The sequence below is a fragment of the Electrona antarctica genome, assembly GCF_951216825.1.
Source record: "Electrona antarctica genome assembly, chromosome: 17".
Taxonomy (NCBI): Eukaryota; Metazoa; Chordata; class Actinopteri; order Myctophiformes; family Myctophidae; genus Electrona; species Electrona antarctica.
The window spans coordinates 3,539,136-3,552,170 of record NC_136798.1 but is presented as its reverse complement, the minus strand read 5'-3'; the positions used below and the strand labels follow the sequence as shown (position 1 = coordinate 3,552,170).

The following is a 13,035-nucleotide window of genomic DNA, read 5'->3' as shown; positions in this document are numbered from 1 at the left end:
AAAGATTTCAAAAGAAGTACTCAAGTTACTGCCCACCATGACACCATGACAGCCGACATGATGACATTGCCTTTAGCAACTTTAGCCTACAACAAACAAAACCTAGGATAGAACAGAAGTTAGTGTCTCATTGATTAAGTTACAATTCACATATCAATTAGTATGTGCAAGAATTTCATTATATATTATGTATATGTATATATTGTAGTCTGCTAGAGAGGACACATTGATTCAAAAAACAAACATCATTTATTGTGATCTCCTTCGCAGTGACTAACAGCTAGCTAGCTTAAATGTTCAAATCTTTATTAACTCTTTATTTATATAGCACATTTCATACCATTGAACAGATCAAACCGTTCAAAGGCTACGGTATGCACTTTGATTACAGCGATAATGAACAGCAAGCACTTACCAAAGGATCAATGAAGATGTTGATCTAATAACTATACATTTATACATGTATTACTGTGGTACTGCATGTACTTGTTTTCCCTGGAGGTGTAGTTTAATGCCCTTGGTAAACATAAACAAACTACAGTAAGATGGCGCTCAGGTGGCTGTATTCCTCTGCCAACACTATGTGACTATAATGTGTCAATATTTGCCAATTCCACGTGCATGTCATAATTTAACCAAACTTACATACCTTTGATGAATTAGTGCTTTTCATGCTTGTTATTGAAGACAATGTTTTTGTTTAATAAATACAAACACAATGTTGTGTGCATGTGGTTCATTTAGAGAGCATTTTCTTTTTCTTTTTATAATGTGCTGAAGAAACATACAACCTCATTGTGACGAATTTAACTAATGATAATCCAGGAACCAGCTGGAGGACGGCCTCTACTGATTTCGGTGACTTCATTGACTGTACTGTATTCACACACCGGCCATTTTTCTCTCACGTCATATTTGCGGATTGTGAAGAAAATGAACTTAGCAAACACTGTGTGAATGTGGTAAAAGGCCTTTCCTCTCTAGCGCTAAACTATAAGTGCATGGCGTAAATTGCCTTGAGGATGTGTCGAACTCAAATATTTGCTTGGTGTACTGTTAAGGGTGTACTGTTAAGGAGAAATAGTCTCTGAATTAGTCATGGGTATGTTTTGGGTGTAACATGAAATTAATTAAGTAGGTCTAAGGCGCAAAGCTTTCTGGCTTTTCTTCCACCCTGCAATGCACCTGACCACACCCCATCTTAAAGGGGCATTCCACTCATTTTCAACATTTTACTATGTCATTAATATACCTTAGAGCTGTTGTGTGGAAATAATAAAAAAGTCCCCCCATTCTGTGTTATCTAGAACTAGAGGTCTGAATTTTTTTTTTAAATAATTACAGTTCTAGGAAGCACAGAATGGGGGGACTTTTTTATTATTTCCACACAACAGCTCTAAGGTATATTAATGACATAATAAAATGTTGAAAATGGGTGGTTTTCCCCTTTAAGAACAACACATCTATGGATGCAGATACATAACGAGGGCGCTGGGCGTGAAAAATGTTGTGACAACTGTTTCGGTTGTGGTCATCTGTGTGTGTGTGTGTGTGTGTGTGTGTGTGTGTGTGCGTGCGTGCGTGCGTGCGTGCGTGCGTGCGTGCGTGCGTGCGTGCGTGCGTGCGTGCGTGCGCAAAATGTCATATTGGCTTGGCAAAACTGCAGTTTCGTGAATGTGACAATCAGTGGCGTATCCAGGAATTACGTTTTGGCCAGGCAAGATGTGTTAATTGTCGTCTCCCTGCGCACAATCGTAGCACTAAAGGTTTTCAAAGAGATATACCTGCCAGACGAGTGGGATACAAAGGCTGAAAGGCATGCATTTACATTCCAATGGGGGTCGAGCTCTACCGCAACGGCCAATCAGCTGTCCATTTTATAGTTCTCAGGTCTTGTTTTTGTCCTCTTTTTTCTCATTGTATGGATTTTGGCCAGGCCAGAAATGGATTTGGACAGGCGGACGCCTGCCCTCGCCTTATTGTAGATACGCCTCTGGTGACAATTATGGATAAAACATATCATGTATAAACTTGATCAAAAACGACCTACAGTAGTAAAGACAATGTTTATCGTGGTATAGATCATGACTGTGCAAGTCTCAAAGCATCATTTCATCACAGTTGCTTAAATGGGAAGATCAGACTCTAGACAAAGAAACTGTTAACCACACTGATTACAGGGGTTGTGTCACTATAAGACTGAAGTGTAAAAGGTGTGTATTTTGAGGTGTGTGCGTGCGTGCGTGCGTGCGTGCGTGCGTGCGTGCGTGCGTGCGTGCGTGCGTGTGTGTGTGAGAGAGACAGAGAGACAAGAGAGACACTAGTAACCATTCTGCTGACAGTAAAAGACAGAAAAAACTGGAACACAATTTGATTGATTTAACTTAATCGAACACTCATAGATAATCCACTCAACAAGAACAATAGCAACTGTTTTGGGGTGCCAGTTAGGCAAATACCTAACACAATCAGTCCTGTTTAGGACAAACTGCTTATTTTTTACCCACATGATTTTAATCAACTGACAAAACACATCAAAGGGAAAACAGAAAAGAAGAACTACAAAGAGGATACACTGAAAGAAAATGCAGAGACGTTGAATGCAGATGGAGATGCAGACTCTAAGGTAACAAACCTAATCTTCACAAGAAATATAATGGCATGGCGTACGGCCACATTGTCCCACTATGCATCCGGCGCCATCACAAAAACAGGAAATAAGGATCACTACAAAGTGACAATACACTTTTTCAATAGACAGGATTCCCCAATGCATTCTGGACCAAGACAGGGACAGTGCTAGTGCAGGGCTACTTAAAACCTTTTACAGAAGACTTCTGCAGACTAAAAGAGCTCATGCAGGAGGGAAAAATAAACATGCACAGTTGCACACTAACTCTCCTATCAAACCCAAGACCACTGAGACCAAAGAACGCCATAACCCCCCCCACCATGGACCCCTACACCTCCACTGAGATGACGGCTGAAAAGACCAAAGAACGCCACGACCCCCCACCATGGACCCCTACACCTCCGCCTCAAAGAACACTGGGATCAGAGAAATGCAAGACAAATTCACCCAGTTGGAGAAAAATCAGTTGGAGATAGACCACAATAAAACCTAGACCACAGTTTGAAATCCACTTCTGCTTTGGCAAGGTAAACGTAAATTTTCTCATACCAATAAAGCTCCTTTGAATTGAATTGAATTGAAATTGAATTGAATGAGAGAGAGGCTGTGGGTGTGGCGGGTACATATTCAAGCATGCGTTTAACAACCAACGGGTTGCAACAGGAGTGTCAGTCAGCTAAGAGGGTGTGTCCACCAGGTAAGCCATGTCCAAACCTGCTCACCTTGTCTACGGCGGCGGAAAAGCCTATCCTACCCACCCAGCATTCTGGATACTTTGCATTCTCTCTCTCTCTCTCTCTCTCTCTCTCTCTCTCTCTCACACACACACACATCCTATATTCACAGGAACACAGCAGTGTGTCTACAGGAGAGCCCATTAGCTTAGGGAATCTGAAGTTCATAGACAAGAAAATATCAGATATGTCTGTCCTAGTGTATTACACCAGCGTGAGTGCTTCCACAGAGGTACAGTACTCTTCTGTTCTCTTACCTGCATGTTGCATAATAGTTTGTGAAATCACAGCTATTTCAGTAGGAGTTGTAATAAGTTGTAATTGACCAAGTTGATAAGTGTTCTACTACGAGATGTGGAAGTTAGTACATTTTAACTGTGTGTGTACTGATTGCGGGATTGATTACATTGAATGTATTATTACATTCAATTTATGCAGACATGGAAAGCTACAGTAGCACCTTTTGTCACATTTATGAAAAACTGGGCTTTTATTGTTGTATAGGTAGAGGTCTCACAGTCAGGCTTCACATACAGAAAACAATCAGCCTTTTTTTAAGTAGTGACATGTCGTTGCAGTCTCTCTCCTTTTTTACCCGTATCATTTTAATAGAGATGAAATGGTTCAGTCCACTCTGAATGAATATAAACAAACCTATTCTCCAGATAAAGAGCCAACAGCAAAGAATCTTCATGGTCCTGGATGGAAAGAAGGTTCAATACAAGGCTGTGGACATTGCTCAGAATTCAGACGACAAGGATGAGATGAGGCGGAAGGCGGGGAACCCCACCGCTCTGCCTCCTCAAATATGCAATGGGGACACTTTCTGTGGGGTAGGTCTCACACAATAATAACCCAAGTTAGTTAGTATTTTATAGTCATATAGTTTTTGAGTAAGGACAAAATCCAATTTTCCCAGAAGAAGGTGTGAGAATAGATTTAGAATGTGGCCTTTAAGCAGATGTTCTTTTAATATCCAGAGCCGCTTATAAGTGCAAAATCTGAGTAAATGACATGACTTCACTGAACCCTAGTCAACAAACAACTGGGTAAATGGTAGAGTGGATACCGGCAAAAATCTGTCGAAACAACATGGTATCTAATTTTGTAGATCTGCATAGTACAACTATCATCTATCAAAAACATTTTAACAATGTCCTTGAGTATTACAGTTTAGTTGTTTAAACTGATTTGTACTGTATGTGTGTCTACTGTCTACTCTGTATGGTGTAGTTAATTCTTAAACAAATCACCAACAAAGTATTTATAAGTCTAAGTAAGTAATGTAGAGAAAGTCGTGCAAGGCAAATAACAAATAAATATAACACAGTTTTAGCTTACATGTAACTAAGGGTAAATCATTTACAAGTTGTAAATTATCATGCAGGCACATTAATTAACATCCTGTTTTAAATCTATGGGTGTGGAGTGGACTCAGGGAATAAATTATAATTTAAATGATCAATGCACACACACAAACACACACACGCACGCACGCACGTGCACGCACGCGCACACACACACACACACACACACACACACACACACACACACACACACACACACACACACAACGCACAAACACAGGAATAATAATAATTTATTAGGAGCCTTCTTATCATGTATAGGCAAAAAAACATGTTTGACTAGGATGTGACCCTTTAATGTTTAATCCATACAGGGAGAGTAAAATTGTATCATTAAAGCCACATTTAACCACAAGCTCACGACGTGTCGATTGGTTATTTTAACTATTCAAAAATGTTATTCAAAATAGTAATAAAAAGGCAAAGTAGTTTAGGGATTAGGGGTTTAGAATGGACGAAAATAGAGCTCATAGTAGAGTGTAAAGTTTCAACATCGGCATGATAAATGCATTACAGCAGGGGTGCCCAGACTTTTTTGACTTAAGAGCTACTTTAAAAATGACCAGCTCAACAAGATCTACCCACAAAGAAGTATGATCTCATTGCTGAAAATAGTAAAAACAAATGTACCTGAGGGGGCGAAATGGAAATAGTTTTTGTATGTCTAACCTTGTAATGCTAGACATAGACATGATCAACACTCTTGAAAACAAATATTCCATTGTGGCTTAATAGGTCATTTTTTATGTCAATCAATCAAGTCACCTTAATTCAATGCACGTGTCAGATGCCAAATTATATATTTTTTAATTTAAATTATATATGTTTTAGGGGCATGTCATGTGATCTACCTGCACAACCTTTGTGATCTACTGGTAGATCGCGATCTACCTTTTGGGCACCCCTGCATTACAGCATGTGGTGGACTAATGAAATCTCTCATATCTTCTCTTTATTTTGCTTTATTTTATTTTTTCGCCTCTCTATAGGACTTCACCGCGTTTCAGAATGCAGTGGAGATGGAGGCTATAGAGGAATTCCTCAAGATATGATAAGACCCAGATCAACCCAGATCATCATCTAGCTCCTGTGCCTTTTAATGAAACAATCAAGCCCTCTAGGCCTACTTCACTTATGACAAATAGCAATAGCCGATCTCTAAGCACACAGGCAATTTCGGTATGTGTGTGTGTGTGTGTGTGTGTGTGTGACTGTGTGTGTGTGTGTGTGTGTGTGTGTGTGTGTGTGTGTGTGTGGCTGTGTGCATGCCATGTGTGCACATTGGGTTAATGTGGTTTTATAAATTATAAATATGCTGAAAAGAAGAATTGTGGAAAATGTCATATTTCTTTCATTTTGTTTAATTTGGTCTCCATTTGTTAAGTTTACACTAATTAAAATAAGGCTGTACAGACTTTTATTAAAGAATGTGTGGCCACATCTAGTTTAGTGATTATGACATGCATATTGCATATGGTCTGTTTTTGGTCATGGAAAATGTTGTGTTTTTGCAATAAAGTTATTGCAGTTATTAGACATGCAGTCTGTTGTCATGTTGTTGTTGTTTTGTTAAATGTAATGGTCCTATGAAAATTAGTGCAGGTCCCAGGTTTTTCAGGCAGGCCTATGGGATCCTCTGTCTAACTTGATAGAAAACCACCCCAAGCCCCAACCAGAACCAGCAAGAGTTGACACCAACAAATGCATTTAGGTAAATGAAAAAGTAGCACAAAATATAATGTTTCACAAATAAACACAGAACTCAGACGCTAATACAATGTAATATAATGTATCCTAGTTGTAGGCTGGCCCTGATGAAAATCGCTTTGCTTCACCATTTATGATTAACAAAGGCATACAATAATTAAAAAATACAATAGGCAAGGAATATGAATAAAGCCACCCCTATTAAACACACACACACGCGCACTGTCTCTCTCTCTCACACACACACACACACACACACACACACACACACACACACAGAGAGAGAGAGAGGGAGAGAGAGAGAGAGAGAGAGAGAGAGAGAGAGAGAAAGTGAGAAATGTTTATAGAATAAAACGTCTCTCCCTTTAAATAGTTGTGTATATTCGTGCAAATGTTCTGATGAATTGAAAATGGTGGGCCCTATTGTAAACAAGTGTAATGCTTTATGGTGTCGTCCACTCACAGTTAACAGTTTTTGTATTGAGTTGTACTTGAAATGTACTGTAATTCTGCAAACTGTTTTTTGATTGATTGAAATATTTATTAACAGTTTGCAGAATTACAGTACATTTCAAGCACAAACTCAATACAAAGACTGTTAACTGTGAGTGGACGACCCAATTAAGCATTACACTTGTTTACAAGAGGGTCCACCATGTTCAATTCATCAAAATATTTAGAGACGTACAAATACGTCACAAAATCAATCAATCAATCAAAAAGCTTTCTAATCGAGACTAGAGCATTTATTCGCAGGATAGGCCTATTATGCTCAACAAAAGCAAGGTGTTATATGCTGATATGCTTATAAACATGGGAAAGAGAACTTTCATAAATAAATATTTGTTGAAATAGACCTGATTTCTTTCTCCAATGTCCACATTAGCACAGCATGTTCCATCTGAGCTTTAACATAGGCCTACTTTCTGGGAGTTAGTGAAAATGCTGCCATACATACATGTAGTCCAGATAGTTTCTTGTTAAATTAAATTGAACATCTCTTCTGGTCACCCCAGAGCTGTATAGTATTTATCATTGGGGTATTTATGGACAGGCAGAATAATGGACCCACTGTGGGTCTGGTTAAAGCAATGTCGCTGACTGATGACGTCCTCTTTTATCCGCTGTCTGTGGACGATTCGGTCGGTTTCTTTACCCTCGCATGCAATCTAGTTGATTTTAACATCATCCTTCATTAAAAATGGGCCACAGTAGTACATTTACAATGTATACTAACTGTTCTTTCATTTGCGATCTTTATTGCAGAATCTTAGGACCATCCATCATTAATCTACAATGGCCGAGGAAGGGTGAGCACGACTGTCATAATATGCGCACTATTTTACTCCCAGGGAAGTAAACGCGTGCCGTTCACAATGTTTTATAAAGTGTAATCTCTAGTGGTCGTTCTCCGGTCACCCAATATGTGGCAAATATTGTCATGTAAATGTATGAATATGTCTAGTATTTTCAATGAATTCGGATCCAGGTGCAGTTCGGCTAAACTAATGGTCAGCTAATCTGGTTAACTATTTTTATCGGCGATTGACAGAACTGCACAATAGTTGCTTTTCTGTTGTTTACGTTGACCATGTGCTCATACATGGGCAACGCAAGTGAGTGAGTTGTGACAGTTGTCTGTAGCAACATCACTTTGCTCTCAATTTAGTTTAGAATGTAACAATCCGACCACACCAGCCACTGCTACTGAGCCAGTGACGTTTAGAATCTAACTTTACTTAATGCAGTGTTTTTCAAACATGTTTCATGCCGAGGACCCCCCCCCCCCCCCCCCAATTAATTTAATGTGGGCTATTTAGCTTACAGAGTGTAGACCCCCATCTGACAATATACCATACACGATTTGTGGTGTTCAAATGTTTTAAAAAAACTAGATCGTTATCAAATGGCATGTATTTTTATGCTATATTAAGTTCTTTCCGGGAAACCAAGGTTGTGACAGACTGTAGTTGATTTATCACTGATGATATTTGGGGTGCATACTTAGTTTAGACTAGTCATTGGTTAGACATGGGTTATGTTTAGGTGTGCAAATGCCTTTTGTTACCCAATTTAGATGCATCAAACTAACTGTTCCATGAGTTTAGTGTTTTTTTCAATTGCACTGTTTGACTTGGGAAGAATGGACTAATGGGGATGTGAAATAAACAATAGACCCCACTTTGAGAAACACTGGTTTAGAATATAACTTAATGATTAATTTGTTTGTCCCACATATTTGATACAGATGTTTAATGATCGTTTGTGTCCTAGTGGTAGTGTTGCTGCTGGAGGTGTGATGGATGTCAACACGGCACTCCCTGAAGTGCTGAAGACCGCACTCATCCATGATGGTCTGGCTCGCGGCATCCGCGAGGCAGCCAAGGCTCTGGACAAGTATGTTAACTGCCCTTTTACGTCATTATTGCTGTTTGTTTGTTTTTTTATGGGTTTTTACATTGGTTGATGTATCACTGATGATATTTAGGCTCCCTCTACTGAAAGCACAGTGAGGACAAATGCCTTTGTTACCCAATTTCTGTCTGAGATGTGTCATGTTCTATGTGTTGTCTGGGGAGACCTGAGCTTGATCCTTGTTAATGTAGCTAATTCCTGTCCTTATTTTATTTTTTTTAGGCGCCAGGCCCATCTCTGCGTCCTTGCGGCCAACTGTGACGAGCCCATGTACGTCAAGCTGGTGGAGGCCCTCTGTGCCGAGCATCAGATCAACCTGATCAAGGTATTGATGAAGCTCTGTCCAGATGAAATTGGTATTACAAGACCATGTCTGTAATGCGACATACCAAAGCCTACATGGGTTGTGCAGTCTAAGCGCTGTGATTGACAGCCTAAACATAACCCTAACCTCAAAAACTATACCTAAACCTAACCTCAGTAAACTTAACTTGCCCAGGGGCGTGGTTATAAGCACAACCCATGTAGGAATTGGTATCTAGTGTCTGTATTGTTTTACTGTGGTGTATCGGATGAGTAACCACGTGGTGTAATGGCGTACCATGGCAGTGACTGTCTAAACATTGTTTGCGCTATTACCAAGACCATGCACATACAGGAAAAGAGAATGCATGGAAAGATGCAGACCCAGTTCAAGATATAAAGACTGACAAACTCAGCTCGGTTAAAGCTGACTCTACTGCAATCATACATGGGCTCGTTAACCCTGCCTATAAACAAATGGACTTTAAATGCACTATCCGGAATATATGGCTTCATAAGAGCCAGGATATAGGACAGGTGCATGTGTGGGATCCCCACTGTTATTCCGAGCATTAGTCCGACATGCGCTGCTCCCGTGCTTGCGGTTATGGTTGGGTTAGGGTTTGAGGTAGGCCGTTCACTTGACTTATATCACTTCAGAACAGAAGTGGGCCAGTGAAGGCATTCATTTAAATGATGGTGCCAGCGGAACAGTGGGACCCTGAGCAACACTACCCACCACTTTTATATGCATTCATTTAGATTTTACATTAGATTTTATATGTACGTCGTATGCAAATGAGAGGCAACTTTCTTTCCCTTTTACAGTAATCTAATATTTCTACACAAATTGCTACATAACCTACATATCCTCATTTTGGGGCTACACAAGGTGAAGGGTAATCTATAGGTTTGATGTAGCATGCATGTTAAAATGATGTATACCCGGGCGCCCGCTGGCTGAGTGGTCCAGGCGCATGCCACCACATAGGCTCTGGCCTGACTGTGTCGTGTGTTCGAGTCCCGTTCATGATAACGTTAGCTGCATGTCGCTCCCTCTTTCCTATCTTCACTTGAAACTATCAAAGGCAGAAAGCATACAGTAAAAACATGCAGTAGGAAGGAGCCAAACTAAACTGATGTCAAGTAAAGGCTGTGTTGCTGTATCAGTGATTACAATTTGGCTCCCTCTACTGAATACCATGAGGATATCTGACATCCGTTACCACATGTACATGTGTCTGAGATGCATGCAGCTTCAGTTAACTTTGTCTAGTAAAGGTCCTGAAAATGGCAGTTTATTTGACCTTCTGTTGTCTTCTGTTCAGGTTGATGACAACAAGAAGCTCGGTGAATGGGTTGGTCTGTGCAAGATCGACCGTGAGGGCAAACCCCGCAAGGTGGTTGGCTGCAGTTGTGTCGTGATCAAGGTAAATGGATGCTCTAAGTGTGAACTGAACATGAGGTGGGGATTGTGAGGAGATGATGATGATGATGATCATGTTTGAGATCACAAGGTTTATTCACAGCGGTGTTACCGTGACATAGGACTTATATTGAATGAAATTGTTGACCATTGTTTGGTAAAATTAATATTAATTAATTTAAGATTGTTTTAGTAAAACAAACTTACTGATCCACTGGTACGCTCTGTGCCATGCATCTTTCTGAAATAATTGCTGTACTGACTGGATATGAGTCGGTCATCTACCCAGTGATCCGGTAGTGTCTTGGTCTAGTCCAATAGTAATATGTTTTGTATTAACAAGTTTGTCATGTTCTTCACCACTTGACTGGTCTAATAATGACTTGTTTTCTCTAGGATTATGGCAAGGAGTCTCAAGCCAAGGACGTGATTGAAGAATACTTCAAAGCCAAGAAATGAGGTGTCAATAAAGATGTGGGAGTAAAGCTACTGTCTCAAGTGTTTTTCTTTTATCGTCCTATTTAATAATGACTGCATTTTGTGCTGGTCAACTCCAGTATGGGGCTGGTTTAAATGCATTCTATAACCTGTTAAGGTATTGGATATCTGACATGATGCAAGACTATGGGGAAATATCTTTATTAAGTGAGTGTACAATTTATTTTAACTGCGTCCGATAATAAAATAGGCCTATTGGTACTTTGGCTATCAGTGTGTGGCCACATACTTGTCTCTTGAAGACAAGTATTAATGTTATATAAATGTCAAGTGTAGCCACAACTATTTACCAAGTCAATTGTAATTGTACCATAGTTTTTACATGGAGGTAAAAGATTAATGCTTTTCATATTGTCAATAATTCTCAAGTTCAGCTGGGTAATGTCCAGATAAACATAAGGGATTGGGTTTTTTTTTAACTACAGATGTTTTGTTTTTTAAACAAATGGCAATTTTTTTTCCAGTCACTTCAGGACAAATGGCAACATTTTTCAAGAATATTTAAATGCCATACAAAAAACCTCAGATTTAAGATGTGTTTAAAGGTAGCAGTTCTTAATGGAAATTAGTATTGAGTTCATAATTATATTAACGTGTCCACTTAAAGTAAACTGCCTTATGACTCCTGGTCTGGGGTACAGTTCAACATTGCATTATTTTGTCAACTGTTTATTACAAATATGAAATGCACCCATATATCATGCAGTAGGCCATAAAATAGCTTCTCACTTCCCTGTCCTGCCAGCTGCATGTTGAATATTTGGTCTGTATTTATAGATTCTATCTAATACCATGTCCTTATCAACTCTTTTGTGAACCTATTTTATTGGTTTAGTAAAGAAACGTCTTGAACAAACTAATACAATTCTAGAAAAGTGAGTCCATCGACTTTACAGGATGTGTGGGTTTATACTGCCATCTAGTGATGATTCATTACTTGATTCTATTGAATCAAGTCATTCGTCTTCAGAGTTGCTCATTTTTTTTATTTGAATAACACTATTACGAAGGAAAGATTATGAAGCTGTTATGGAGTTTGATTGATTGAAAAATGTATTAACAGTTTGCAGAAATACAGTACATTTCAAGCACAAACTCAATACAAAGGCTGTTAACTGTGAGTGGACGACCCAATTAAGCATTACACTTGTTTCCAACAGGGTCCACCATGTTCAATTCATCAAAAACATTTAGAGACGTACAAATAGACACTTCTATATAGAAAAGGACAGACCGTGTATACCAGGGGTGCCCACATTTCTTTGACATGAGCTACTTTCAAAATGACTAGCTCAACAAGATCTACCCGCTGAAAGAAACATACCATTGTTGAAAATAGTACCTGAGGGGGATTTGGATTTGGAATAGCGGAGCTGGTGTATAAAACCAATGCACTTGGAATGGGATATAGTGGGAGAAATGGAAAGGGTAGGCCGATACGTTTTTCTGTATTTAATTTGTAACGTTTTTGTGCACATGCAACTCTTGAAAACAAAATATTGCATTGTGGTTTGAGCTTTTGGATGTCAGTCAAGTCACTTTAATTCAAGTGGCAGATGCAAAAAAACTACTGGTAGATCGTGATCTACATTTTGGGCACTCCTGGTGTATACTGTAGGTACAGCTCAGTTAGCCTGGTTAATAAACCAGACCGAATCAGCCGTTGGCAAAAAAATATTGCCCGCGACAGTGTTGTGTGATATTAGTCTGGCTTATTAGCCAGGCTACAGCTCAGTGGCCTTGTGGTCCGAGTGCCTGCCCTGAGACTGGGAGGTTGGACCACTGGTTGAAAACCAGGCTCTAGTAGCCTAGCCCTGGCCTATGGTATACCATACGACATCTTCTTTCAGCTAGTTCTGCATGATGTGAGAGCAGATTAGGAGCTAATTGTACTAACCAGATTCACATGTCACCAACACTAAAGATGATCTGACTGACTACTTTGAGGAGCTG

The 13,035-nt window shown here is 39.6% G+C and overlaps 1 protein-coding gene across 3 annotated transcripts in view; it reads left to right on the top strand.

Annotated features, from left to right (window-relative positions):
- rps12 (ribosomal protein S12) overlaps nt 1-11,069 on the top strand; it is a 131,958-nt gene extending 120,889 nt beyond the window's left edge. Inside the window, exons 1-6 of one of the 3 annotated variants that reach the window (XM_079525870.1) lie at nt 7,504-7,582; nt 7,707-7,750; nt 8,715-8,837; nt 9,078-9,180; nt 10,487-10,588; nt 10,981-11,069. In XM_079525870.1, the coding sequence (XP_079381996.1) occupies nt 7,737-7,750; nt 8,715-8,837; nt 9,078-9,180; nt 10,487-10,588; nt 10,981-11,043 (405 nt within the window). In that variant the 5' untranslated portion in view covers nt 7,504-7,582; nt 7,707-7,736 and the 3' untranslated portion in view covers nt 11,044-11,069. Of the gene's footprint in view, nt 1-7,503; nt 7,583-7,705; nt 7,751-8,714; nt 8,838-9,077; nt 9,181-10,486; nt 10,589-10,980 lie in introns of those variants that run through there. The other 2 variants (XM_079525872.1, XM_079525871.1) reach the window with 2 other exon arrangements.
- Nucleotides 11,070-13,035: the final 1,966 nt, after the last annotated feature.